General features: G+C 36.1%; 1 protein-coding gene across 12 annotated transcripts in view; it reads left to right on the forward strand.

The window, feature by feature from the left end:
- The window catches only part of PTPN13 (protein tyrosine phosphatase non-receptor type 13), a 234,925-nt gene that overhangs the window by 174,724 nt on the left and 34,878 nt on the right, over nucleotides 1-25,323 (forward strand). For 8 of the 12 annotated variants that reach the window (XM_060299633.1, XM_070045602.1, XM_070045603.1 and 5 more), the window contains 17 exons: nucleotides 2,798-2,887; nucleotides 3,437-3,544; nucleotides 3,716-3,847; nucleotides 5,212-5,675; nucleotides 6,699-6,845; nucleotides 8,129-8,222; nucleotides 10,905-10,990; nucleotides 11,688-11,850; nucleotides 13,220-13,434; nucleotides 13,549-13,647; nucleotides 15,031-15,398; nucleotides 16,566-16,746; nucleotides 18,002-18,163; nucleotides 18,669-18,840; nucleotides 18,942-19,152; nucleotides 22,503-22,573; nucleotides 24,944-25,005. In XM_060299633.1, the coding sequence (XP_060155616.1) occupies nucleotides 2,798-2,887; nucleotides 3,437-3,544; nucleotides 3,716-3,847; nucleotides 5,212-5,675; nucleotides 6,699-6,845; nucleotides 8,129-8,222; nucleotides 10,905-10,990; nucleotides 11,688-11,850; nucleotides 13,220-13,434; nucleotides 13,549-13,647; nucleotides 15,031-15,398; nucleotides 16,566-16,746; nucleotides 18,002-18,163; nucleotides 18,669-18,840; nucleotides 18,942-19,152; nucleotides 22,503-22,573; nucleotides 24,944-25,005 (2,825 nt within the window). The remainder of the gene's footprint in view (nucleotides 1-2,797; nucleotides 2,888-3,436; nucleotides 3,545-3,715; nucleotides 3,848-5,211; nucleotides 5,676-6,698; nucleotides 6,846-8,128; nucleotides 8,223-10,904; nucleotides 10,991-11,687; nucleotides 11,851-13,219; nucleotides 13,435-13,548; nucleotides 13,648-15,030; nucleotides 15,399-16,565; nucleotides 16,747-18,001; nucleotides 18,164-18,668; nucleotides 18,841-18,941; nucleotides 19,153-22,502; nucleotides 22,574-24,943; nucleotides 25,006-25,323) is intronic. The other 4 variants (XM_060299625.2, XM_060299632.2, XM_060299630.2 and 1 more) reach the window with 2 other exon arrangements.

The following is a 25,323-nucleotide window of genomic DNA, read 5'->3' on the forward strand; positions in this document are numbered from 1 at the left end:
TTGTTAATGCCTTACTTGTTGTGTATAACCATCTCTGTAATCCACTTATTAAAACTCTACCTCATGTCCTTGAAGTCTTTATTTCTGGCAAGAAGAAACCTCTCCTCTCTTACAGCTCTGACTCATGCCTTCATAATACAACTGTTTCTCTGAAGTCTTAACATTCTATTTATCAGTCAGACTAAATCTTTGTTCTTCTAGCCTGATCTGATTGCGCTTACATTTATTATGCTAGCAGCTTTCATATTATCTCTTTTTATTTTCCCCAATTGCCTAATGTGGGACTTTCACAGGAAAACTATTCAGCAAACATCTGAAAGGTGAAAGTATAATTGAATGAATTAATATTCATATCTCACTGATGAGTCCTTGAAAACAGAGAGCTTAATCTATTACTTCTAGTTAGGGAAATAAATAACATAAAAACATTGCACATTTTGTGTGTGTGTGGGTCTATACACATATTCCAATATTGTTTACCTGGGAAATGTTTTAATATCCATACACACACCCACACATGTACATTTATTAGCCAAATAAGTAATATAAATAACCAATCTTGTTTGTACATATGTTGGAAATGAAAATAAAGAAATGGCATTTTTATTCTTTGAATCAATACCTTTGACTTGTCACAGATACTCCTTAGGAACATTCAGAATATTGATCACTTTTGTAATTGAAGGCAGAAACACTCTGTGTAAAGCAAATGGACTCTGTCTTCAGAATGGTGATAAAAGTTTACATTTAATACCTAACACGACCTCATCCCTTATTTGTTTTATTTTATGGGTTCATTCTATTGTATTTTTTATTTGGTTCTAGCTGAAAATTAGGCCTAATTGTCTATTTTAGGCTAAAAGTATCTTGGATACCTAGATAATATTAAGTTAGGCAATAATTGATTCATGAACTTTATGCTTGTTTGTATAAACCAAATATATAAGGCTCTTCACACCATTGTCCAGTGATCTCTTTTTTTGGAATCTCATTAATTAATTAGAAATACTGAACTACTACCACTCCTATTGATTATAACTAAGTTTATAACTAAGTTTTGGTCAAAAAGAAACAACAGAATAGGGACGTGTATACTACAGAGAGCTAGCAAACTTGCACTAGTACTTGGTGTTTAAGGGACAAGGTTAATTGACTCCAGAGAGCAAATGGTTGTTATTGTTTTCTGAAATTAATGGAGTTTATTTCTAGAATATGAAGTATCACATTTTCATCATTTAAACATTAAGATATGTTGCGTAACAAAGTTACTATTTATAACATATTAATACAATTTTAAATCCATGGGTAGTCATATGTTGGCAGATAATCTCTAGTTTTCAAAAAGCTTCAATATGCTTAAGAACTATGTAGAGGTGAATTTTCAGATTTAGTTTAAACAAATATCTTTCTGAGTGTGTTGAACTCATTTACCACCACCTCACACACAGACCAGTGTAAACTATTAAATTACAGTTGATGTTAAGAAGTGTATTAATTTGCTAGAGCTGCCATAACACGATCCCACAGATTGGGTGCCTTAAACAACATAAATGTATGTTCTCACAGTTCTGGAGGCTAGAAGTCTGAGATCAAGGTGTCAGCAGCATTGATTTCTTCTGAGACCTCTCTCCTTGGCTTTGTCGGTGGAGTTATTCCTCTTTCTTCACATGGTCTTCCCTCTGTGCACACACACGTCTGTATCCAAATTCCCTCTTCTTATAAGGATATCAGTCATATTGGATTAGGCCACCCTAAAGACCTCATTTTAACTTATCTTTTTAAAAACCTATCTCCAAATATGGTTAACTTCTGAGGTACTAGGAGTTAGGGTTTCAACATATTTATTTGGAGGAAAGGGAGGAGCAACACATTTCAGCCCATAGCAAGAAGGGTGTGTATGTGTGTGTTTTCACATGCTCTGATTTTTAAGTAAATGAAGTAATTTTATTAAGATGACAATTAAGTGGTATATTTATTGGTTTAATTTAGGAGATATTTGTATATGATCAGCTTACTTTAAAAAAAAACCCCAAGTAGAAATAAGAAAAAGTAAATTTTAGTTCTGATGCCAACATTCACTCAATGTATTTAGCTAGCATTTATCAAGTACTAAAGGCATTTTGCTGGCCAGTGATACTAGCTGATAATGTTGAGCAAGTCATGAACTATTATTCCTCATCTGCAAAACAATGATTAGAAATCTCTTTGCTTACCTCATGAGATTGTTCCACAAATAAAATAAGAAACAGGAGTCCTTTGAGAATGTGCCAGCCAAGTCATTATTAATGGGATTTAAAAGAATAAATCCTGTTTCTTCGTGTTGCTCTTTTACCCTAGAACTTACACGAATGTTTTACACATTATAAGTAGAAATGCCAACCACTTATTAGTGGGAAATTCTTAACATATTGAGCATTATCAAATTCAGGAAGTCAACTGTCATATAACAGAAAGACATGAAGTCTGACAGCCTAAGTTTAAGGTTCACCTCTTGCCTGTACTAGCTGAGTAAACCTGCTCAAATCATTTAACCTCTTGAGATCTATTTATGCATTTGTAACTGAAATATATCAATACATATTTCACAGGGAACCATTTATAAGGAATAAATGTGATAACATAATCATTTGGTAAACTATAACTCACTATCAACATATAAGATAATGGCATATTATTTAAAATATGATTTTAAAGTGACCGAGCAATCTGTTAGTGAGCTTTATTTAAATTAGAACAAGCAGTCTAATGCCCAAGCATGTTATGTTTATTTTATCTTAAAATTGTGCATTTCCAATAGATGTGCTGCACAAAAGATGGAGCATAGTATCTTCACCAGAAAGGGAGATCACCCTGGTTAACCTGAAAAAAGATACAAAGTATGGCTTAGGTAAGTCACTGAGATTCTTAAAGGTCTGTGAAATTCAAAGAGAAAAAGTCAGTTGCATAGCATTGGCATTGAGGCCCCAGCCCACTTCTGCCTACCTGCATCCCCTTTACCCAACCTGCCCAGTCAGGAAATGTCAAAGATGAAATGCTTACAAGCAATATTTCCACCAAATTTAAGTCCCATCTCACATGTGTTACCTATTAAATTATATTTGATATGAGACTACACTTCTATGTGTCACGCAGGCTAATCATTAGTCCTTGAAAGCACCAGTATCATGAAGATCCTTTTATTTTTATTTCTACTTATTTTTTATGGAGATATAGTTGATTTATAATATATAAGTTTCAGGTGTACAACATAGTGATTCACAATTTTTAAAGGTTACACTCCATTTATAGTTATTATAAAATATTGGCTATATTCCTGTGCTATATAATATATTCTTGTAGCTTATTTATTTTATACATAGTAGTTTGTACCTCTTAATTCCCTACCCCTATCTTGCCCCTCCTCATGAAGATCTTTTTAAAATGTGCTGTTTCACAGGATTTCAAATTATTGGTGGAGAAAAGATGGGAAGACTGGATCTAGGTATATTTATTAGTTCAATTACCCCTGGAGGACCAGCTGACTTGGATGGATGCTTAAAGCCAGGTATTTATTTTTAGGTAATTTCCTAAGTACTTAACTGACAGGCATGAATTTGCACAGATGGCAAAAGTAGAACTTGGGCAAAACAAAACTAATGAGGGGCAGGTAGCATTTCTAAGATTTAGCATGAATTTCTCTTTGATATAGAAAATATTGGATCGTCTATTTTTACAGGAGACCGTTTGATATCTGTGAATAGTGTGAGTCTGGAGGGGGTCAGCCACCATGCTGCAATTGAAATTTTGCAAAATGCACCTGAAGACGTGACACTTGTTATCTCTCAGCCAAAAGAAAAGATATCCAAAGGTAATGTTCTGAATGGCTCTTAGCTGTGTGTTCTGTTTCACTTTCCACAAAAATTTCAATACGTGGAGCAATAAATTAGATTTAAACTTATTTCCTTTCTGGAAATGTAATATGTGTAGTTCTGATTGCTTTAATTTTATGCATCAGTATAACTTTTTCATTCATCACTTCTAAGATTTTCTGTCTTATTCTTCTTTAGTAATACATGCATAAAAATGGATTTGTTGTGCAAAATCAATATCACTTAATTAAATTCTGAGTACTCGGTGTGTTCCATCACTTCTTAGGCCAAATCAGAAATAAAATTCTTAATAATTGCCTAATTAATATAGTTATATAACAGTTACCTATGAAGTCCTGTCGTGAACCTGATTATAAAAGGATACCAACACACCAGAAATGTAGAAGCAAGACCGTATCATTTTGTCTCATAATCCCTGCCATTAGCATGTTGTGACAAAAAAGGCACTTGACAAAGACCAGATGACTTGAGTTCAAGCCATACCTGAGCCACTTATTAGCTGTGTGACAAGTCCTCTTGAGCTATGGTTGTTTTTCTTTCTTTAAAGCGGATACAGTGACCTGGCCCTGCCTTGTCTGTCTTGCACAGAGTTGTCACGAGGATCAAGTGGTGGGGCAGTGTTAGAAAGCAGCACACACAGCATGTGCAGTGAGCAGTGAGAAAGGCTCAGAGTCCAGGGGCAGATTCTGTCTCACTGCTTAACACTTTATACTTCTTACTGACTTTTAGGAATTCTTTGTATATTATTTAAGTTTTCCTTATTTGCTTGCCATGTAAGACTTCATTTCTAATAAACTTGCATCTGTAATTCTTTTACGCATGTCACCTGTGGATTGTGTCTTAGGAAAGCTTTCGTAAGTGGCTTTTTGAAAGAACTATGTATGTAAGGAATTCGGAGTTGCCTTCCTTGATAATTACTTGGAGTCCAAAAAATGCAGTCTGATAAGACAATATAAAACAAGTAAATATATAACCATTAAATAAGGATCAAGGATTTTTGGAGATTCAAGTTATCTCTAGTTAGGGAATTGAGAAAGTCTTCACAGGGGAGACTCACTAGAAATAGGTCTTGGAGAATGGAAATGAGGAGTTAAGGCAAAAGGGGTCCACATTTCCATAGAAGCTGTGGAAAGAAAGACCCAAAGAGGAAGCAAAGGAAACAGAAAGCATCTGCTACTTTTGTTGAGTCCTTGTCATGGTTCCAAGCCCTGGTTCATGTGTCGTATGTGTGTTATCCTATGTAAAATCCTCCCAACAATCACCAGGGAACATTGTGCATATATGTAAGCACAAACATGTGTCACTAACCTGTTATCCTCATTGCCGGATTTTGACTTTTCAGTGCCTTCTGCTCCTGTGCACATTGGCATTGGCATGAAAAACTACATGAAGAAAGCTTCCTACGTGCAAGACAGTGCTGTAAATTCTTCTGAGGATCACTGCTGGCCACGTGGCACCCCAGGGCACGTCTCAGATAGCTCATTTGGGCTGTCTGGGGGCCTGCGGGAGGGAAGCCTGAGTTCTCAAGATTCCAGGACTGAGAGTGCCAGCTTGTCCCAGAGCCAGGTCAATGGTTTCTTTGTCAGCCATGTAGGTGACCGAAGCTGGCAGGAATCAAAGCACGGCAGCCCTTCCCCATCTGTGATATCCAAAGCCACTGAGAAAAAGGGGACTTCTACTGACAATAACCAAAGCAAAGCTAAAAAAGCAGGCATTTATGATGCAACAGATTACTCTGACCGTGGAGATTCAGACATGGATGAAGCCACTTATTCCAGCAGTCAGGATCATCAAACACAAAAAAAGGCATTGTTTAATTTGAATCTTTGTTTTTTTCACTTAACAAAGCAAACAACAGCAAATATATTACAGAGCAGAATAATCTACTATAAACTGAGTACATTGTTCTGGAAAGGAGAAATAGTTTATATATTATGCTACTAACTGCTACTGCATTTGATGCTAACTTTCAGAGAAATTAGCAGCTTTGAATACTAACTCCAAAATGGCTGTCATTCTGGGAACTTGCTACATGATTACATAAAGGAATGAATAATCAGATTATGATTGTTTTCTATAAATTGTTTATCTCTTGATATTTATATTAATAAGAAAATTTAATATCTGAAAAAATAGTTCCTAAATAGTTCATATAATGGACAGTTGACTTTACTATTGTTAGCCTAAATTATTCTGAAGTTCTGAATGTATGATAATAAGAGCAACAAAATAGAAAATTGTTCATTTCCTAGAAATTTTAGAAATGATATAAATTTATACTCATATTCACAAGCGGGTTCAGAAAAGAACCTTAAGCCCTTTGTTCACTGAAAAACATTCCTCGTAAGAGAGTTATGTCCTTATAAACTGGGCTTAGCTGTTGTGTCTGTGTTTATAGTGGATTTGTAAACATTAGCAAAGTAAACATGAGGCCTACTCATCTTAAAGGCCCAAGTTAAAAGCTACTGCTTGATATGTATTGTTTTTTAAATGAAATGGAAATACTTTCTAAATTTGAGTGTATAAAAAGCATTGGATAAGGATTATGTAAAAGCCAGGTTTGAACTGGGTTCTGGTCTTCCCTCTGCCATATCTGTTTGACCTGAGGAAAGCCCTTTAATCTCTAGACCTCAATTTCCTCAACCATAAACTATGAAGGCATTGGATTAGATGATCCCTAAGATCTCTTCCAAACTTCATGATCTTCAAATCTACTCTGTCCCTTAATGTCTTACTTTTTCTTAATTTAAAAAAAAAACACATATTGATCTTCCATTAATAATTCAGTTTGACTCTAACAAGAAATCCTGTTTGTTTTTCTTTATTAAGGAATCTTCCTCCTCAATGAATACATCCAACAAAATGAATTTTAAAACTTTTCCTTCATCACCTCCTAAACCTGGAGATATCTTTGAGGTTGAACTGGCTAAAAATGAAAACAGCTTGGGGATAAGTGTCACGGTACTGTTTGACAAGGTTTTCAAATGTTTTCTCTTCTCCATTTCCAGCAGCCTATTGTATGTCAATTTATTAATTGAATTATTTTGCTTCAAAAGGGAAACTTGTCAAATATTTCCAAAATTAAAAATTGAATTATATCTTAAGACTTCTTTTAAAAAACTTGAGTGTGCTACTCACTTTTTCCTGTGGTTTAAAAGAAATTAGACAAATGCTGTTTTCCCCCATAGATCTCATACTTGCTTAATCTGAATACAAGACTTGAAAAATATAAAATTATATTTTGTTTGTTAATAAGTAACATACTTATTAACAAATAAGTATGTTTTGTATACATTTGACGTCTTCTGCATTAGCATGGAATAATACATTTTAACCTACATTAAAATAATTAAAGTCTAATAAATGTTTATATGGCCTTTCGCTTCATAATACATCTTAACATGTAAATATGATTAGTATCTTAATATTAGAAGTTCCCAAGAATATATGTAGTACTTTTAAAGTAGGTAAAATATGAGCATAGGCTATTTGATGAAATCACTTTAGAATTCTATTAATGAATACACTGTACCCTAAGTGTAACATTATCATTTATGACATTTGAAGGATATTGTTAGTTATGAAAAGCCATTTAGAAGTAAGGTAGAAATAGCACTCTTAACATATAGAGATCAAAAAGCAAACCTACTTTTCTTTCAGTTTTAATAATACTGTAACCCTTTCCCCCTTGTTCATAAATTCCTTGGAATTTTATTATCTTCCTATTGTGAAGGGAAATAAAAGCTGAATATCCACAAGAGATGGAGAATCTACTCATTAGATCTCATCTACACTGTAACAAAACTTCTATACCAACATCTTTTAAAATGAAAAGAAAATTTTCCCTTGACTCATGAGATTTGCTTTCAGATTAGCAAATATGATCTGAAGTATATTATTACATATGCTGTTTTTTCTGACAGTTATAGTCTCACACTAATATTGCATGGATGGATTTTTGCTTGCTGCTTGTGTGTAATGCATGGTATAGACTTATAAAAGGAAGAGCAACTCCTCATACAGTCAAGATCTGGCATGTTGTTATTTTCTGAATAAAGAATTTTTCTAAAAAAGTAACTGCTTTAACATTTGGAAAACTTACTAGAAATATTCTTGGGTATTGAAATAATTGCATGTGCTGATGTGATGCTGCTGCTTTGGCTGATGAATTGAATGCTTTCTATGTCTCAGATTGGAAAGATAGAGTGGGAAATTTTTCATATTACAAAATGCTATTTTATTTGTCTTTTTCTGCTTAGGGAGGTGTGAATACCAGTGTCAGACATGGTGGCATTTATGTGAAAGCTGTTATTCCCAAGGGAGCAGCAGAGTCCGATGGCAGAATTCACAAAGGTAGACTGTTTGTGTGTATGGGAATTACATATAGGATTATCACTTCAACAAATAAAGAAGAAATTGGAAAGTTGATACAGATGTTCAAATTATTCATAATATGAAATAAGAACATATCAATTATTTTAAGACTACAGCATTAAAAAACTCCTTGATATAATTCCAAAAAAAATTTTTTTTTTTGGAGTATAATTGCTTTACAGTGTTGTTAGTTTCTGCTGTAGAACAAAGTGAATCAGCTACATGTATGCATATATCCCCTCCCTCTTGAGCCTCCCTCCCACCACCAACCCCCACCCCCACCCATATCCCACCCCTCTAGGTCATCACAGAGCATTGAGCTGAGTTCCCTGTGCTATACAGAGCTGTAGCAGCAGCTTCCCACTAGCTATGTTTTACACATGGTAGTGTATATATGTCAGTGCTACTCTCTCAATTCGTCCCACCCTCCCCTCCCCATGCTGTGTCCACAAGTCCGTTCTCTACATCTGCGTCTCTTTTCCTGCCCTGCAAATAGGTTCATCAGTACCATTTTTCTAGATTCCATATATATGTGTTAATATATGATATTTGTTTTTCTCTGTCTGACTTACTTCACCCTGTATGACAGACTGACTCTAGGTCCATCCACATCACTTCAAATGACCCAGTTTCGTTCCTTTTTATGGCTGAGTAATACTCCATTGGATATATGTATCACATCTTCTTTATCCATTCATCTCTTGATGGACATTTAGCTTGCTTCCATGTCCTGGCTATTGTAAATAGTACTGCAGTCAGTGAACATTGGGGTATGTGTATCTTTTTGAATTATGTTTTTCTCAGGGTATATGCCCAGTAGTGGGATTGCTGGGTCATATAATAGTTCCATTTTTAGTTTTTGTTTTTTGTTGGTTTTTTTTAACACCTTTATAGGAGTATAATTGCTTTACAGTGGTGTGTTAGGTTTTGCTGTATAACAAAGTGAATAAGCTATACGTATACATATATCCCCATATCCCCTCCCTCTTGCGTCTCCCTCCCACTCTCCCTATCCCACCCCTCTAGATGGTCACAAAGCACCGAGCTGATCTCCCTGTGCTATGCGGCTGCTTCCCACTAGCTATCTGTTTTACGTTTGGTAGTGTATATGTGTCCATGCCGCTCTCTCACTTCGTCCCAGCTTACCCTTCCCCCTCCCCATGTCCTCAAGTCCATTCTCTACGTCTGCGTCTTTATTCCTGTCCTGCCCCTAGATTTTTTTAGATTCTATATATAGGTCCATCCACCTCACTACTAATAACTCAATTTTGTTTCTTTTTATAGCTGAGTAATATTCCATTGTATATATGTGCCACATCTTCTTTACCCCTTCATCTGTTGATGGACACTTAGGTTGCTTCCGTGTCCTGGCTATTGTAAATAGAACTGCAGTGAACATTGTGGTACATGACTTTTTGCATTATGGTTTTCTCAGGGTATATGCCCATTAATGGGATTGCTGGGTCATATGGTAGTTCTATTTTTGTTTTTTAAGGAATCTCCATACTGTTCTCCAAAGCAGCTGTACCAATGACATTCTCACCAACAGTTCAAGAGGGTTCCCTTTTCTCCACACCCTCTCCAGCATTTATTGCTTGTAGATTTTTTGTTGATGGCTATGCTGACCATTGTAAGGTGATACCTTATTGTGGTTTTGATTTTCATATCTCTAATAATTAGTGATGTTGACCATCTTTTCATGTGTTTGTTGGCAGTCTGTGTGTCTTCTTTGGAGAAATGTCTGTTTAGGTCTTCCACCCATTTTTGGATTGGGTTGTTTGTTCTTTTGATGTTGAGCTGCATGAGCTGCTTGTATATTTTGGAGCTTAATCCTTTGTCAGTTGCTTTGTTTGCAAATATTTTCTCCCATTCTGAGGGTTGTCTTTTGGTCGTTTTTATGGTTTCCTTTGCTATGCAAAAGCTTTTAAGTTTAATTAGGTCCCATTTATTTATTTTTGTTTTTATTTTCGTTAACTCTAGGAGGTGGGCCAAAAACTCTTATTTTAAGCTTATTCTCTCGTATCAGAAAATATCTTGACAGTGTTTTAGTTCATGTTTTGTATTGATACTTTCTAAGAAGCAAATTGCCAGAGATTGCAAAAGGGATATTGCCCTTGCAAAAACACTGACATCTGCATTTCTAATAAGAACTAACTAGGTTTGTTCTCTCCAGTCTCTCTACATTTGTAGTTCAGTTTATCTTTTTTCCCTAATTTAAACAGATTTTATAATATATACAATATTCTGTTCTAAAATGATTAGCCATAAGGCTTCCCTGGTGGCGCAGTGGTTGAGAGTCTGCCTGCCGATGCAGGGGACACGGGTTCGTGCCCCGGTCCGGGAAGATCCCACATGCCGCGGAGCGGCTAGGCCCATGAGCCATGGCCACTGAGCCTGCGCATCCGGAGCCTGTGCTCCACAACGGGAGAGGCCACAACAGTGAGAGGCCCACGTACCACAAAAAAAAAAAATGATTAGCCATAGAATTGAGAAAGGAATTAAGTACATGTTAAAGAAACTCTGTGACACAGTTTTGTCCAGAATTTGTCTGAGTCCCTCCTCAAGCAAATTAGTACAAAAACGAGACCATAAGGTATTAAAGAACATGTAGAATCTTTATTTTATGATTTGCTTCTTTCAACATTACTGCCTAATTTGTAGGTGATCGTGTCCTAGCTGTCAATGGAGTTAGTCTGGAAGGAGCTACTCATAAGCAAGCTGTGGAGACACTGAGAAATACAGGACAGGTAATAGATCATTATACCAACCTTTTCTAGATACCATAAAACATAATAATGTGTGAATAATACCAATTTCACTGAGATCTCCAAATTTATTAGTCAAGGAACAGCCTGATTCGTGTAAACATGCTTGTATTTTTCCCTCCAAACTGGGAAGCAAGTATTATGTTGAGGATTTTTATTTAGGAAGCTGGCTTTCTCTGTCACATTTAGCCCTTATATTACCAGAGATCTGACAGGAGGAAGGAGGCAGATTGCATTAAAAAATTTTTCATAAACATGTACAAATATCTAGTGATTTTCACTTCTAGTTATTTCAGCCCAGAGGCTAAATTCACATTGGTCTAATACATTTTGAGTCAGGGAGTTTACCAAATTATTTATAAAGATCTTTATATTATTAGGTTAGTGGTGATTTTATTTTAATACCTGAATTTTCTATAACATGTTTATATTATTTTTATAATAGAAGTTTTTTCTTTCTAATAGTTTATCTTTTTATACAGTTTTCAAAACCTTGATTTTGAAATTTTCAGTCCCTTGCTTTTTCCCTCTATTTTTTTCTCCCTCTACTTGTATTTTGGTAGACCAGGTAGTTACTTTAAATGATTTTATACCATCAACTATACGAAGTCCTGAAAACTTACCTACTTTCTTATAAAACTTTCTTCTAAGTTAATGAAGTACTGTTCTATTTGTCCAGGTGGTTCATCTGTTGTTAGAAAAGGGACAGTCTCCAGCATCCAAAGAACATGTCCCTGTAACCCCACAGTGTACCCTCTCAGATCCAGATGCCCAAAGTCAAGCCCCAGAAAAAATGATGAAGAAAATGACTCACATAAAAGACTACAGCTTTGTTACTGAAGGTCAGACCTTGGGAGACTGTCACCTCACATTAAACTTATTCCTGGATTATTTAAAATGTGATTTTTACATGTTGGATCACAATTCATACCTGGGTCTCTTTATTTATTCTTGTCAAGTGTAAATAATAATCTGATGCAGCACTATACTAAATTAAAAAAAAAAAAAAAAAACAGACACGTTTGTAGCTGTTGAAGTCTGAAAGGCTTTGGATAATGAAATCATGCACAAAGCAAATTATGGTCATTTAATAGTGCCTTAAATAGTTGTCAAATTCAAAATAAAATTTGTACAGGAAAAATATAAATAATTGCTGAGAATGGCTTCAAACCCATATGAAACCTTGACTCTTACATTTTTTATATTTCTGTTTAATTGTATGGACTTGTGAAGCTAAGCCTGGGCAGAAATTCACTAACAGTTCCCAGATACTGGTTTTTCTTACAAACTTTGCTAGCCTTTGGACATACCACTAATTGGAAGTAAAATAAGGAAATTAAGACTGATGTGGTAGTGAGTTTTTCATAAGGCTGAATGTGTTCATAATACGGAAGTGCCCTCTGAGTCCATCTGTCTTCCTTTTGAGGTTATAAATGTCCTTTACTTTATAAATGGTAGTGGTGGTATTTGGTCATTGTTTTGTCTTTATTTTAAATTTTTCTTTGATTATACAAATGTTAGCAACTCTGAATTATTCTCCAAAATAAAAAGAAAATATTAGCCCAAGCTATATTATTTTCCCTGATTATGAAAATAAAATTAGTGTATCCACTTAATCTCACTGCCTTACATTCTTTATTTCTTCCATTACTCTTTCTCTAAATATGTTTTTCATGCTTTCCGGGTTATTGTTCTTTTAATTTCTTTTGTTGATGAGAATTTTATCACAATGCTTTGCAATTTTCTGGATTAAATTGTACCTCACCTAAATATTAGAAGGTCACCTCACTTGCCCTTAACCCTTCTCTATCATCTGTTTTGCTCTTCTTACCATCTCTTTCCCATTGTATACCTGAATTTCTCTTATTCTTCTCCTTTCTTGTTTTTTTCCCTCTTTTTCTCTGTCATTGTACAGTTTTATAAAACATATGGAATTAAAACATAGTTTCATTTTCAGAACCCTTATTTCAGAACCCACTTTTCTGTTCAAACAGCATATTAGTTCATGCAGCTTAAGTTTTCTTAATAATAGAGAGTGTGAAATAGGATTTAAATACAGAATAAGCATACAATAATTGCATATAAAGCTGTAAATACGGTGGAAATGGGCTTTTTAAAATGTATCTAAAAGTATATATGTTTATATGTTCATATGTATACACAGCCTGTTAAGAATATTTACTTTCTTTCTTTTTTTTTTTTTTTCTCCAGAGAATACATTTGAGGTGAAATTGTTTAAAAATAGCTCAGGCCTAGGGTTCAGTTTTTCTCGAGAAGATAATCTTATACCCGAACAAATGAACATCAGCATAGTAAGGGTTAAAAAGCTTTTTCCGGGACAGCCAGCAGCAGAAAGTGGACAAATTGATGTGGGAGATGTTATCTTGAAAGTGAATGGAGCCTCTTTGAAAGGACTGTCTCAGCAGGTGAGCCCCCAGCATGTGGAGTGCAGCATTTTTAATGAGTTAGATTGGCTTTTCAGAATGATTTCATAATGCTGGTTTAACTGTATCTTCATTTCTCACTCATGGTACCCACAGGAAGTCATATCCACTCTCAGGGGAACATCTCCAGAAGTATCCTTGCTTCTCTGTAGACCACCACCTGGTGTGCTACCAGAAATCGACCCTGCTCCTTTGGTGAGACTTAGGAAAAGTAATTTCTGTATTTACAGAGTATCAATTGAATGATTAATTCAGTTGTAGTGGTTTCATCATAGTTTGATCTCCTGGGTTTCATCCTAGTTACTTCTTTAGCTAGGAGTATTATCTTGTGTGGGTCTCATAATCTCTGAGTGTAATCTATGTTTGTAATATAAAGTAATTTAGTTCACTTTCTCTTCTCTCCCTTCCAATTCTAAGATTCTAGGATTTTAGGAATTTATTTTCCAAACATAAATACAAAAAGACATAAAACAATGGCTACAAAAACCTTTTATCCATTTCTTCATTGAATCAAATTTGGAAATGTAATCCTCATTCTGAGCTAGTTTAGATGAAAATGAGAATTATTTAAGATTTTTTGCCTTAACTTTTAATACTAGAAATCACATAGGCAGTATGTTTGTCCATTTCCTTTCTTATGTTAAGGAATAGCTAAAGGATCCAAAATCTATTTTGATGGTTATTTATACATTGCATACTGATAGGTGGGAATCCATACATAGATGAATAATAATCTAATTGAAAGACAGCCTCTGGCCTGTCTACTTAAAATAGTGCTCCGTTACCAATGAACATGATACCTGTGTATGAAAGGCAGGAGTGTCTGGCCCCAGAAACTTTAACCCTTATATCCGGGAGAAGAGGGAGTATTATAAGGACATTAACAGGAAAGTAACATTTCTGTAAGGTGCATTATAAATAGCATTTTAAGAGACTACATTGATTTTGGGAACCAGATAGAAAGAACTGAGTGGAAATTTCTTGAGTATGTAAATTGATATGATCTTTCTGGAAAGCAATCTGGAAATATTTAACAAGGCCTTTAAAAACATCTTACGTGCTGAATATAGAAAATTCTATTTCTGTTACAGGAAATTACAAGGAAATAATGAGAAACTCAGGTGAAAATCTACATACAAAAAAGTTCTAGATTTCTATTTATAGTGAAAAGCTAGAAACAACTCTGTATCCAATAAAAGAATATTGAAATAAATTAAAGCTATAGCCATCTGTAAGATTATTATATGGTTTATGCAGTTGTTTTCAAAGCATATTTAAGGATCTCAGAAGATACTCATGGTAGAAACCTAAATTTTGAAAGCAGGGTACAAAGTATGATATTAATATATACTGTAACTCTAATTATGAATGAAAGTACAAGTTGTACAATATTAACAGCTGTTACTTTTATATATGATTTTTTCTCTAATGAGAGAAAAAAATAACATTTTTTATTAGCAAAAAAATGAATATTTTAATAGGAAGTGCTTATGTTTAACACGTTCATTTTCAACCAAATGAAAATATAAGTTAATATAAGTTGTCACACTCTGATCTCTTTAAATGTGTCCATTACAGACCCCACTGCACTCTCCAGCACAAGTACCTCCAAACAACAACAGTAAAGACCCTCTTCAGACAGCATGTGTGGAGCAAGGCACCAGCTCAGACGAAAATGAAATGTCTGACAAAAGCAAGAAACCATGCACGTCCCCATCCAGGAGAGACAGTTATAGTGACAGTAGTGGCAGTGGAGAAGACGACTTAGTGAAAGCTCCAGCAAAGATACCAAACATGAGCTGGAGTTCAGCTTTGCATCAGACTCTAAGCAACATGGTGTCACAGGCACAAAGTCAACACGACGCACTCATGAGTCAAGAAACTACCATTTGTACCATGTTTTACTATCCTCAGAAAACACCTAATAAACCAGAACTTGAGGACAGGTATTGTCAATATTATGTGTAGCCCTCAAAGCAGCTGGTTAGTGTTAATAACAAGAGCAGCCACCTCCATTTCTCTAAGAATGAAATGTGTCTATCTGTGAACCTCACGATCGTTAGGCAGAAGGTGACTCTACTGGATATCTAACTATTGCGTCTGACAGTTTTAGTTAGCACACTCTCTACCCATTTGACCTGAGCCTTGCTGCTCTTTTGAGCATATTAACTAGTAATTAAGAAAGTTTTTTGTATTTCACCATCATTCATATTATTTACCAGAAGGAGAAGAGACTTATTTTGATAGTGATGGGATAGAAGAATAAGGAGTAGACATATAAAGGGAAGCGGTAGGGAGGAAGTGGGTAGAGAGTTTGCAAAAGGTAGGACATAAAAGAGTACTGAAGAGGGGGACAGAAGAAATGATCGAAAGCATAGAGGAATACAAAGGGAAAGACTACATCTATACCTATGAGAGTCATTCAGACATTTTATGGTTTAGCTACAACTTTGGGTATATTCAGATCCAACTATGTATATGTTCAAGTTTTTTTTTTTGTTTTTTTCCTATTGTGTCATCCAAAATAACTACAAGAATAAGACTTACTCTTTTCTTATTTCTTCCTTTTTCTTATGTTGAAACACACATTAGGCTTCTGATAACATTAGCTTCAGCCTTGAATTAACAACTAGGAGTCAAAAGTATACCTATTTAGGGCTTCCCTGGTGGCGCAGTGTTTGAGAGTCCGCCTGCCAATGCAGGGGACACGGGTTTGTGCCCCGGTCCGGGAAGATCCCACATGCCGCGGAGCAACTGGGCCCGTGAGCCATGGCCGCTGAGCCTGCGCGTCCAGAGCCTGTGCTCCGTTAAGGGGAGAGGCCACAACAGTGAGAGGCCCACATACCGCAAAAAACAACAACAAAAAAAGTATACCTATTTAACTTCTCATACTGATTTTTGCAGCTTAAAGAGGTAGACAGAGAATAAGAATCAGTAATGTTGGCATAGAACAGATGTGAAATAAATTCATAGTCCAGAATCAGACAAAAAGTAGCTTAGGATCTCAATAAAAAGCAAACATAAATATTTGTTGAGCATTTTCTGTTTGTGGCACAAACTTACTATATTGACATTGCAATGTGTTTGAAAATAGTCTTACTTTGTCTCTGTAGTAATCCTTCCCCTCGACCACCCGCTGTAACTCCTGGGCAGAGTTGTCAATCTCAGTCAGAATCTGCTTCCACTAATGCAATGGATAAATGTCATAAATGTCACACTTCTGAGCCAACTAGACAGGAAAGCTTGACGTCTTTGAAAAATGACTTGGAAAACCACCTTGAAGACTTTGAACTGGTGAGTTATTTCCTTTGTATGAAGAAAATTCCATATTTTCTCAAGTAAAATGTAGTCCTCCACAGTTTCCCTTTAGGGAAAAGGCTGTGTTTTAGATTAGCCTCATATCTATGTTCAGTAAATAGATAACATATCTGGCTGGTATGTTTCTCTGCTGAGAATTAGGGAAAAAGGCAAAAAGACCTGAGTATAAATCCTGACTCTACCACTGACTTGCTGTAGTTTGGCAGGTGCCTATGGACAAATTACTTAATCCTCTGAGTCTTAGTAGTTTTAGCTCTAAAATGAGACTAGTAACCTCATAGTATTGTGGTGAGGATTAAATGAAATAACATATGTAGAGCACCTAGCACAGTACCTGTTATTTCCCAAATTCTGATGAGTTACCTGTTTAATTTTTAATCAAGTTTGAATGTAATTTTATTCTCCTCCACACTGTTTTATGGGTGCCTATAAATGGAATCCTTTTCTTTACTAATAGCCCTAGAACTTCTAAAGCTACAAATTCAGTTTGGAAGCCAGCCAAATTTCCAAGAATAATATGCTTAACACTGATTCGAAATCACCCGTTTTCAATACTGTTTTTATTTTTGTTACCTAAGTAATAAATATTTATTATAGGAAAATTAGAAAACAAAAATTAAAACCACCTATAATCTCACCACTCAAAAACCATAAACATTTTGGAGTTAATCTTTCCAGGTACTTCATTTTCCTATAATTGCATGTGTGTGTGTGTGTGTGTGTGTAGCATCTACATCTTCAACTTCATTCTCAGCAACAGAGTGAAAATAATCTTTGAACAATTTCCTTAGAAGTCTGTCATCATGCCGGTAAGCTGTAAGCAACCTTATCTCAATTGAAATCTAAAAAAAAAAAATTATACAACTAAATACCTCAAGTTGTGATATTTAGTCACCCAGACTTCATGTATTTACCCCCAAAAAAACTTTCTTTTGTTGCTCTTGGCATGGGTGTTTGTCACTGTTTGTTCTGAAAATACAAGAATTGAAGCATGAGTAAGTTCTGTCTCAGCTATCTCTAGACAAGCACATAATGTTGAATTTAAACTCAACTCTTACATGGGCAGGGAGGCATTTTCTAGAATTGGACATACCTGGCTTCTTCACTTGGGCAAGTTAAGTAACCTTTTAAGGTAGTGTCCTCCTGTGTTAATCAATGGAAATATTTGTCTTTCTCTTTGCCTTTACAGCAAAATAGACAACCTAAAAGAATCACTGTTTTCTTCCCTTAGGAGATGATAGAACTCCACATTACCCTAATTAAGTCGGAAAAAGGAAGCCTGGGTTTTACAGTAACCAAAGGCAATCAGAGTATTGGTTGTTATGTTCATGATGTCATTCAGGATCCAGCCAAAAGTGATGGAAGGCTAAGACCTGGGGACCGGCTCATAAAGGTGAGACATTTAAACAGACTCTGTGCAAATGTGACCAGAGATCAATCCAGGACCGAAGAAGGAAAAGCAAGAAGGTTGAGTTAATATAATACTCTATTTCACTGCTTGGTTTATGTTTTCCTTCTCCACCTCTTAAAAGTAAAGGCCTTTATATAGTAATAATTTGGAAAATGCTTAATCTCAGTTAAGGCATTAAACAAGCTATCTTGGGTCTCAGGAAGAGAAAGTTTCTTAAATTGCTATAAGAATAAATTTTCTGTATTAGCAAAGTAATGACATTTGTTAGGTATTTTACATTATTATTTCATTTATAATTACTTGGTCATTGTGTTCATGATTTCCACAGTAGAGGGGATTACCAATAAACTAGAGACCGTTCTTTATTGTGAATCTCCTACTGGCTAAAATAAATTATATAAAAAGTTAGGGAAATTACTGTATTTTGTTGGCAACTTATGTGTTCCAGTAATTGTAATCCTACTTTGCCCCATTCTCATTTTTATAGGTTAATGATACAGATGTTACAAAAATGACTCACACAGATGCAGTGAATCTACTCCGAGCTGCACCCAAGACAGTCAGATTAGTTCTTGGCCGAGTTCTAGAATTACCCAGGATGCTAATGCTGCCTGATTTGCTACCTGACATTACATTTACATGCAACAAAGAGGAGCTGGGTAATGCAAATTCAAGCTTTGTGCAGTGTGATTTTTCTTGGCTAGATTAAGAGTAAGTACTGTTAAGACTAAGGAAACAAATATTTTTCTGTTCCCTAAAGGTTTTTCCTTATCTGGAGGTCACGACAGCCTTCATCAAGTGGTATATGTTAGTGATATCAATCCAAGGTCAGTTGCAGCCACTGAGGGTAATCTCCAGCTCTTAGACATCATCCACTATGTGAACGGAGTCAGCACACAAGGAATGACTTTGGAAGAAGCTAGGAGAGCATTAGACATGTCACTGCCTTCAGTGGTGCTGAAAGCAACAAGGTACTCTACAGTTATTCACGGATTTTGTTTGTGTGTGCACATGCATTTCAGGCCATTAAAAGATACTAGGTTTTCTTAAAGATATTCCTGAATTAGTAATTCACAGACTAAGTGAATGGGGGTTAGTAATTTATGTGCTTCCTTCATAGTAGTCAAATGTCGGTGCCAGTTTTCATGCCTCGCACCTGCATCCCACACTATCCAGAGCAATCCTCAAACAGGTCTCAGCAATCACTGTAGTAAAGCAAGGGCTGTGCGCTGATTGCCTTAGACCTAAATTAAGACCAGCCCTGATGAGGAAAAGGGATAAGAATGTATTGACTGGCCCAGGCCAGTCCTGGCCGATTCCCAGAGCTGGGACACGGTCAGTCCTACCTGAAAGTCATGTCTACAACCAATGGGGCATAGACCATCACATTCACTATACCTCATGACAATTTCACGTTATAAAAAATGCTAATAGCAACTTTTCTTTCACTTAATGGAAATAAATTGAAAAAAAATATGTATTAGTTTCTCTTTTTTTAATGTTTTTATTTATTTGGCTGCATTGGGTCTTCATTGCGGCATGTGGGACCTTTTGTTGCAGCACTCATTGAGGTGCTCATTGCGGTGCATGGGCTCTTTGTTGCGGCGCCCAGGCTTCTCTAGTTGTGGCATGCGGGTTTTCTCTTCTCTAGTTGTGGTGCAGGCTCCAGGGTGTGTGGGCTCTGTAGTTTGCAGCAGGTGGGCTCTCTAGCTGAGGTGTGCGAGCTCGGTAGTTGTGGCACAGGGGCTTAGTTGCTCCACGGCATGTGGGATCTTAGTTCCCCAACCAGTGATTGAACCCGTGTCACCTGCACTGGAAGGTGGATTCTTTACCACTGGACCACCAGGGAAGTCCCTATGTATTAGTTTCTTACTACTATTAAATTACTACGAATTCTTTGTCCTAAAATCAAGGTGTTGGCAAGCTCCCTTCCATAGGCTCCAGGAGAAAATCCATTTCCTTGCTTTTCCAACTTCTAGACATTGCCCATATTCCTTGGTTCATAGCCCTTTGCCATCTTTAAAGCCAGCAATCACAGCACTCTCTGCTTTGGTCGTCACATCTTTCTGACTCTGACATTCCTACCTCTCTGTTTAACTTATAAGGACCCCTGTGATTACATTGGGCCCAGCCAGATAATCCAGAATAATCTCCTCACCTCTAGATCCTTAATTTACTCACATCTGCAAAATTCCTTTTGCCATGCAAGATAACATATTCAAAGGTTCTGGGGATTATAATGCAGACATCTTTGGGGGGCCATTACTCCACCTGCCACATGTACATGAACCCGGGCTTTCTAGATTACGGTCTTATGTTACATAAGAGAAAACTTCACATTTGTATCTGCGATACATGGTGAGTTTTATATAGTATGTCTTCCAAAATATAGAAACTGTTAATTAAATCATTTGATCATAAACCCATTTTTCCTTCTGAACCTTTAAGTTAGATTGTATACTTTTTCCCTTGAACATAACCCCTGACCGGTTTTCTTCAATATTTATAAAAATTAGATTGGCATACAGTTATTTTCATAGGTGTACCTGAATGTTAATTAGTGGAGGAGGAGAGTGTTCAAACAACCTGGAAAATGTTTTTATGAAAACATTTCTGCTAACCATAGATCTAGATGAATTTTTTGCCTCCAAATCACTAGAGCAGCCCTTACCCTAGGTCTAAAATCAGTTTCTTTTCTCTTTCTACTTTTATCTTTGCTGAAGTCACTACAGTACAGTAGTAGCTGTAGATACAGTAGATACAGTAGTAGCAGTCATAGTTACCTTACCCTTCATTCTTCTTCCAGCTCTCTCTCCTCTGTTGTTTTATTTCTGCCCTCTTTTAAGTCCACAGGGGGGCTTTCCTGGTGGCACAGCAGTTAAGAATCTGCCTGCCAACGCAGGGGACACGGGTTCGAGCCCTGGTCTGGGAAGGTCCCACATGCCGTGGAGCAACTGAGCCCACTAGCCACAACTACTGAGCCTGTGCTCTAGAGCCCGCAGGCCACAACTGCTGAGCCCATGTGCCACAACTACCGAAGGCTGCGTGCCTAGAGCCCGTGCTCCGCAACGAGAGAAACTACCGCAATGAGAAGCCCGCGCACCGCAAGGAAGAGTAGCCCCCGCGCGCAGCAACAAAGACCTAATGCAGCCAAAAATAAAATAAATAAATTTATTTAAAAATTAAAGAAATAATAAAGTCTACAGGGTAACAGTAATGGAGGGTTGTATACTTGTGGTAATTATTTGTCAAGAGCTGTAAAGTGTCTGTAATTTTACCCTATTTGCAAACTAATAAACTAGCCAGTTATTGTTTTATGAATGCTGGTAGAAGATATGAAACTCCTGTATCGGAAACAAAAGACCTTATTACTAAAGGCACAGCAAGCAGCATGAGCATGGTATTGGTGTCGGTTCCCATGTCCTCCAAGTCCCATGGAGATGACATATGTGGGCCTAGTGGGTTTCTGTACATGCAGTGGGTTATAGTACAGGAGAAGAGTACTGTAAGAAGAGCCAGGGAACCCACCACTTTATAGCAGCCTGTAAGAAAGCTTGCATTTTGTTTGGGTAGAAAGATTACATAATTCCTCAAGCTTGCTCACCATGAACATAGCCTTGAGAATTGGCCCAGATAAAAAGTGGTTAGAGCCTTTGCATTTCTGAGGTACCCAGCAAGAACATACAGGGTTGCTTAGGACCCATGGCTGATTGCCTCTCCCAACACTGTATACCTTAGGCAACCTCCCTTTTCTTTCAAGTATTAGCAACAATAAAATCACATTCTAATACTCTTCCAAGGTGCTGTCTCTTGACTGTTTTTCATGTTGGGTTGTACTATTCTTATAATGCTTTGAATATATGTATTTTGTCTAGATTTTCACTTAAAGTAATTCCAAAGAAAAACACGTATCAGGGGCTTTAGATAGGCAAAACTTAGTGATCTGTGACTTTTGAGTGTGGTTATCTTTGAACTATCACTTGAGTGACAGTGAACTAAGTTATTAGATCATGAATATTACCAGTGTTTTAAATGAGAGGGGAAATATGGTGATGTATTGAACTGAAACCCAAGAAAGATTATGTAAAGAAGTGATTCTTAATCTTTTTTCAGTCAAGAATGTCTCCCTCAACCATGTATAGATGAACCCTGATAAAATTTTGTCTGCAGCTTCAGGAAGTACCTAGACCCCCTGAAGCCCATCTAAAATAAAGCTCCTGAGGCTAAATAGTTAACAGATGGCTTGAAGGATATTTAAACAAAAATCTTAAATAATTTGCAATTGCGTTTTGTTTTGTTTTGTTTTTTGTAAACAACACAGAAATGGTCATCCAGTGGTTCCCAGTTCTAAGATGTCTGCTGTTTCAGCTCCAAAGTCAGCCAAAGCCAATGGTAAGGATATAGTCATTTTATGACAGCAAGTAGTTATAGAGAGGTAACTATTTTTTTCCCCAAAAGCAAGTTTGGATACTATCACCAAAATGTTTTTATTGCCCTTCCAGACTGTTTTGCAGGATCTGAGTGAAAAAATTACACTTAAATAAAAGCATCTCTAATATTCTGTGCATAATAGGAAAGAGTAGAGCAGCATGGCATTTAAAGCCAGATAGAACTGAGTTTACAAGTCCTGTGTAACCTTAGCAAGTTACTTGATCTGTATCTAAGCCTCTATTTTCTACCAGTAAAATAAGAACATTAATAGTATCTATCTGTTAAGGTTATAATGAGACATAAATACAATAATATACTTGCCACAATGATTGTCACATAATAATTTATTCAGACAGTTACTAAATTTCTTCTCTATGCCAGGCAGTGTACTGGGCATTGTGAATATAGCAATGAGTAAACAAAGTATCTGTCTTATATTCTAGCATAGTAATAGAAATTGTAATCTTAATAGTTGTGGCAGCAAACATTAATTTAATGCTTTTTCTGGACTAAGCATTCTTCTAGATGCTCAAATCCTCACAGCAACCCTGTGAGACTAGTATTACTATTATCCTCCTTTTATAGAAGGGGAAACCAAGGCACAGAAAAGTTTGATAACTTGCCCAAGCTACAGGGTTAATAAATAGTCAAGCCAGAATTTAAACCTAGGATGTCTGACTCCATGCTCTCATTCACATAATCAGGCTCAGTAAATGCAGCTTTTATTGATAGTATTCATATAAGAATGTTAGGTACAGGGGAATGTGGTTGAACTTAAAGAGTATTTGAAATGTAAATCCAGTACTTCTTAGTACTTCTTATATAACTAAACTTTTAGGTTATCAGGCAGTAGTATCTAAATACCAAAATAGCTAAAAGAAATCTGCCAATTGCAGTTGTAGTTTGATTATCTTTGTTCTCTGTTGTTACCTGAATGCCTTAGGGGTCCTTCTTGCTGCTTTCTAATAGTTCTGGTTCACATTAGAGTCAAACTACTTCACAGAACAGTCAGGAGAGCATTTTTCTAGTGACCTCTGAGAACACTCCTGTTTGTAACTTTCAAGGCAGAGGAGGGTAGCTGTGCCCTGCCCCCTTGTAGAAACTGCCTAGTAATCTGTCTTTATGGGATTCTCAGGCCTAATTTCTTTATGAATTCTGAAAATCACATAGTATCAGTAATAGGAACTCTCTTGTAGTGATGAAAATGTAAAATGGTACAACCATTTTGGAAAGCAGTTTGACAGTTTCTTAAAAATTTAAACATATGCCCACCATATGATCCAGCCGTTCCACTCCTGTTTGTTTACTAAAGAGAAAACAAAGCATATATTCATACACAAAAACTTGTACAGGAATTTTTTAGCAGCTTTCTTTGTAATAACCAAAATCTGAAACCACTCAAATGTCTAAAATCTGTTGAATGAATAACCATTTGTAATATATCCAAGCAACAGAATACTACTCAGCAATAAAAATGAATAGATTGTTGATACATGCAACAACATAATTAAAATAAAATAGGTATGCTGAATGAAAGAAACCAGACAAAAAAAGAATCCATATTGTATTATTCAATTTATACAAGATTGTACAAAAGTGCAAATTAATCTATAGTGACAAAGGAGATTAGTGGTTGCCTGGGGACAGAGGGGGAGAGAGGAACAGGGGGAACAGATGGGAGAGATTACAAATAACAAACTATTGTGCTTTATACTACTCCAGTATGATTCTTTTGAACCAGTGGTTCATTTTTGGTATACTTTTTAATTATTTTTCCTGGTAGTTTAATAAGGTATCTCCTGGAAATAATGAATCTAATTTTTAACTGTAGGGGAAACAATATCATTTTTAATATATGTATTGAATTTTTGTGCTGATATCTAAGAGTTAAAATCCACATTTGGTTTATAAATATACTAAAAGTCCTTTCCAGTTGTATCCATACTTATTTTTCTGTGTTAAATTGATAGTCTTTATGAAATGAGATAAAGGACCTACTATCTTTCCAGTGACTATATAGTTCAGCATCTGTAATGTCTCTTCCATTTAGTTGGGAAAATCTATATTTAGTGTCTCACACTAGAAACATTTAGCCCAAACTGAGCTTTTATGCAAACTATTTTCTTTTAAGAAATTGGCTTTGTCCTTGGAATAAACCCTTCTCTAATATTTGATTCCATTTAGTTGATTTTAATCACTTTGTGATATGACCTCTCTTAGTGTATTAATAAAAATAAGAACATGCGCAGAAATATGGGTTTTCTTTCACTATTTTGTTGTCCCTAATGTGGTTCTGAGTGGCTCATCCTTTTCTTTCTGTTCTTCCTTCAGGTCATCACATTGTGGAGCCTTGTGGCAAACCGGCACTCACACCTAATAACTCATTCTCCAAGGTAAGTGAAAAGCCACCTTCTTTGTGTCCTACTTCCTTATCTAAATAAGTAGCTTGTTTGTATTTTGAACCAAACTGATTTCATATTTAAATATTTGCCTTTTTTAGACACATGTATTGATTTTTAGACACATGTACTTAGTGAACTAATAGGACTTACTAAGTAACACACAATGAAAAGCCCCCACACAAGTAACCCTACATCATCGGGCACACATTCAGCTCTTAAATAGGCTGATTACTTATATAGATAGCTTTAGTGCTGGGATTTTTTATTAATATGCACAGTTCTTTTGGTTGTCTCTTAGATACCCAGAAG

The sequence above is a fragment of the Globicephala melas genome, chromosome 5, assembly GCF_963455315.2.
Source record: "Globicephala melas chromosome 5, mGloMel1.2, whole genome shotgun sequence".
NCBI lineage: Eukaryota > Metazoa > Chordata > Mammalia > Artiodactyla > Delphinidae > Globicephala > Globicephala melas.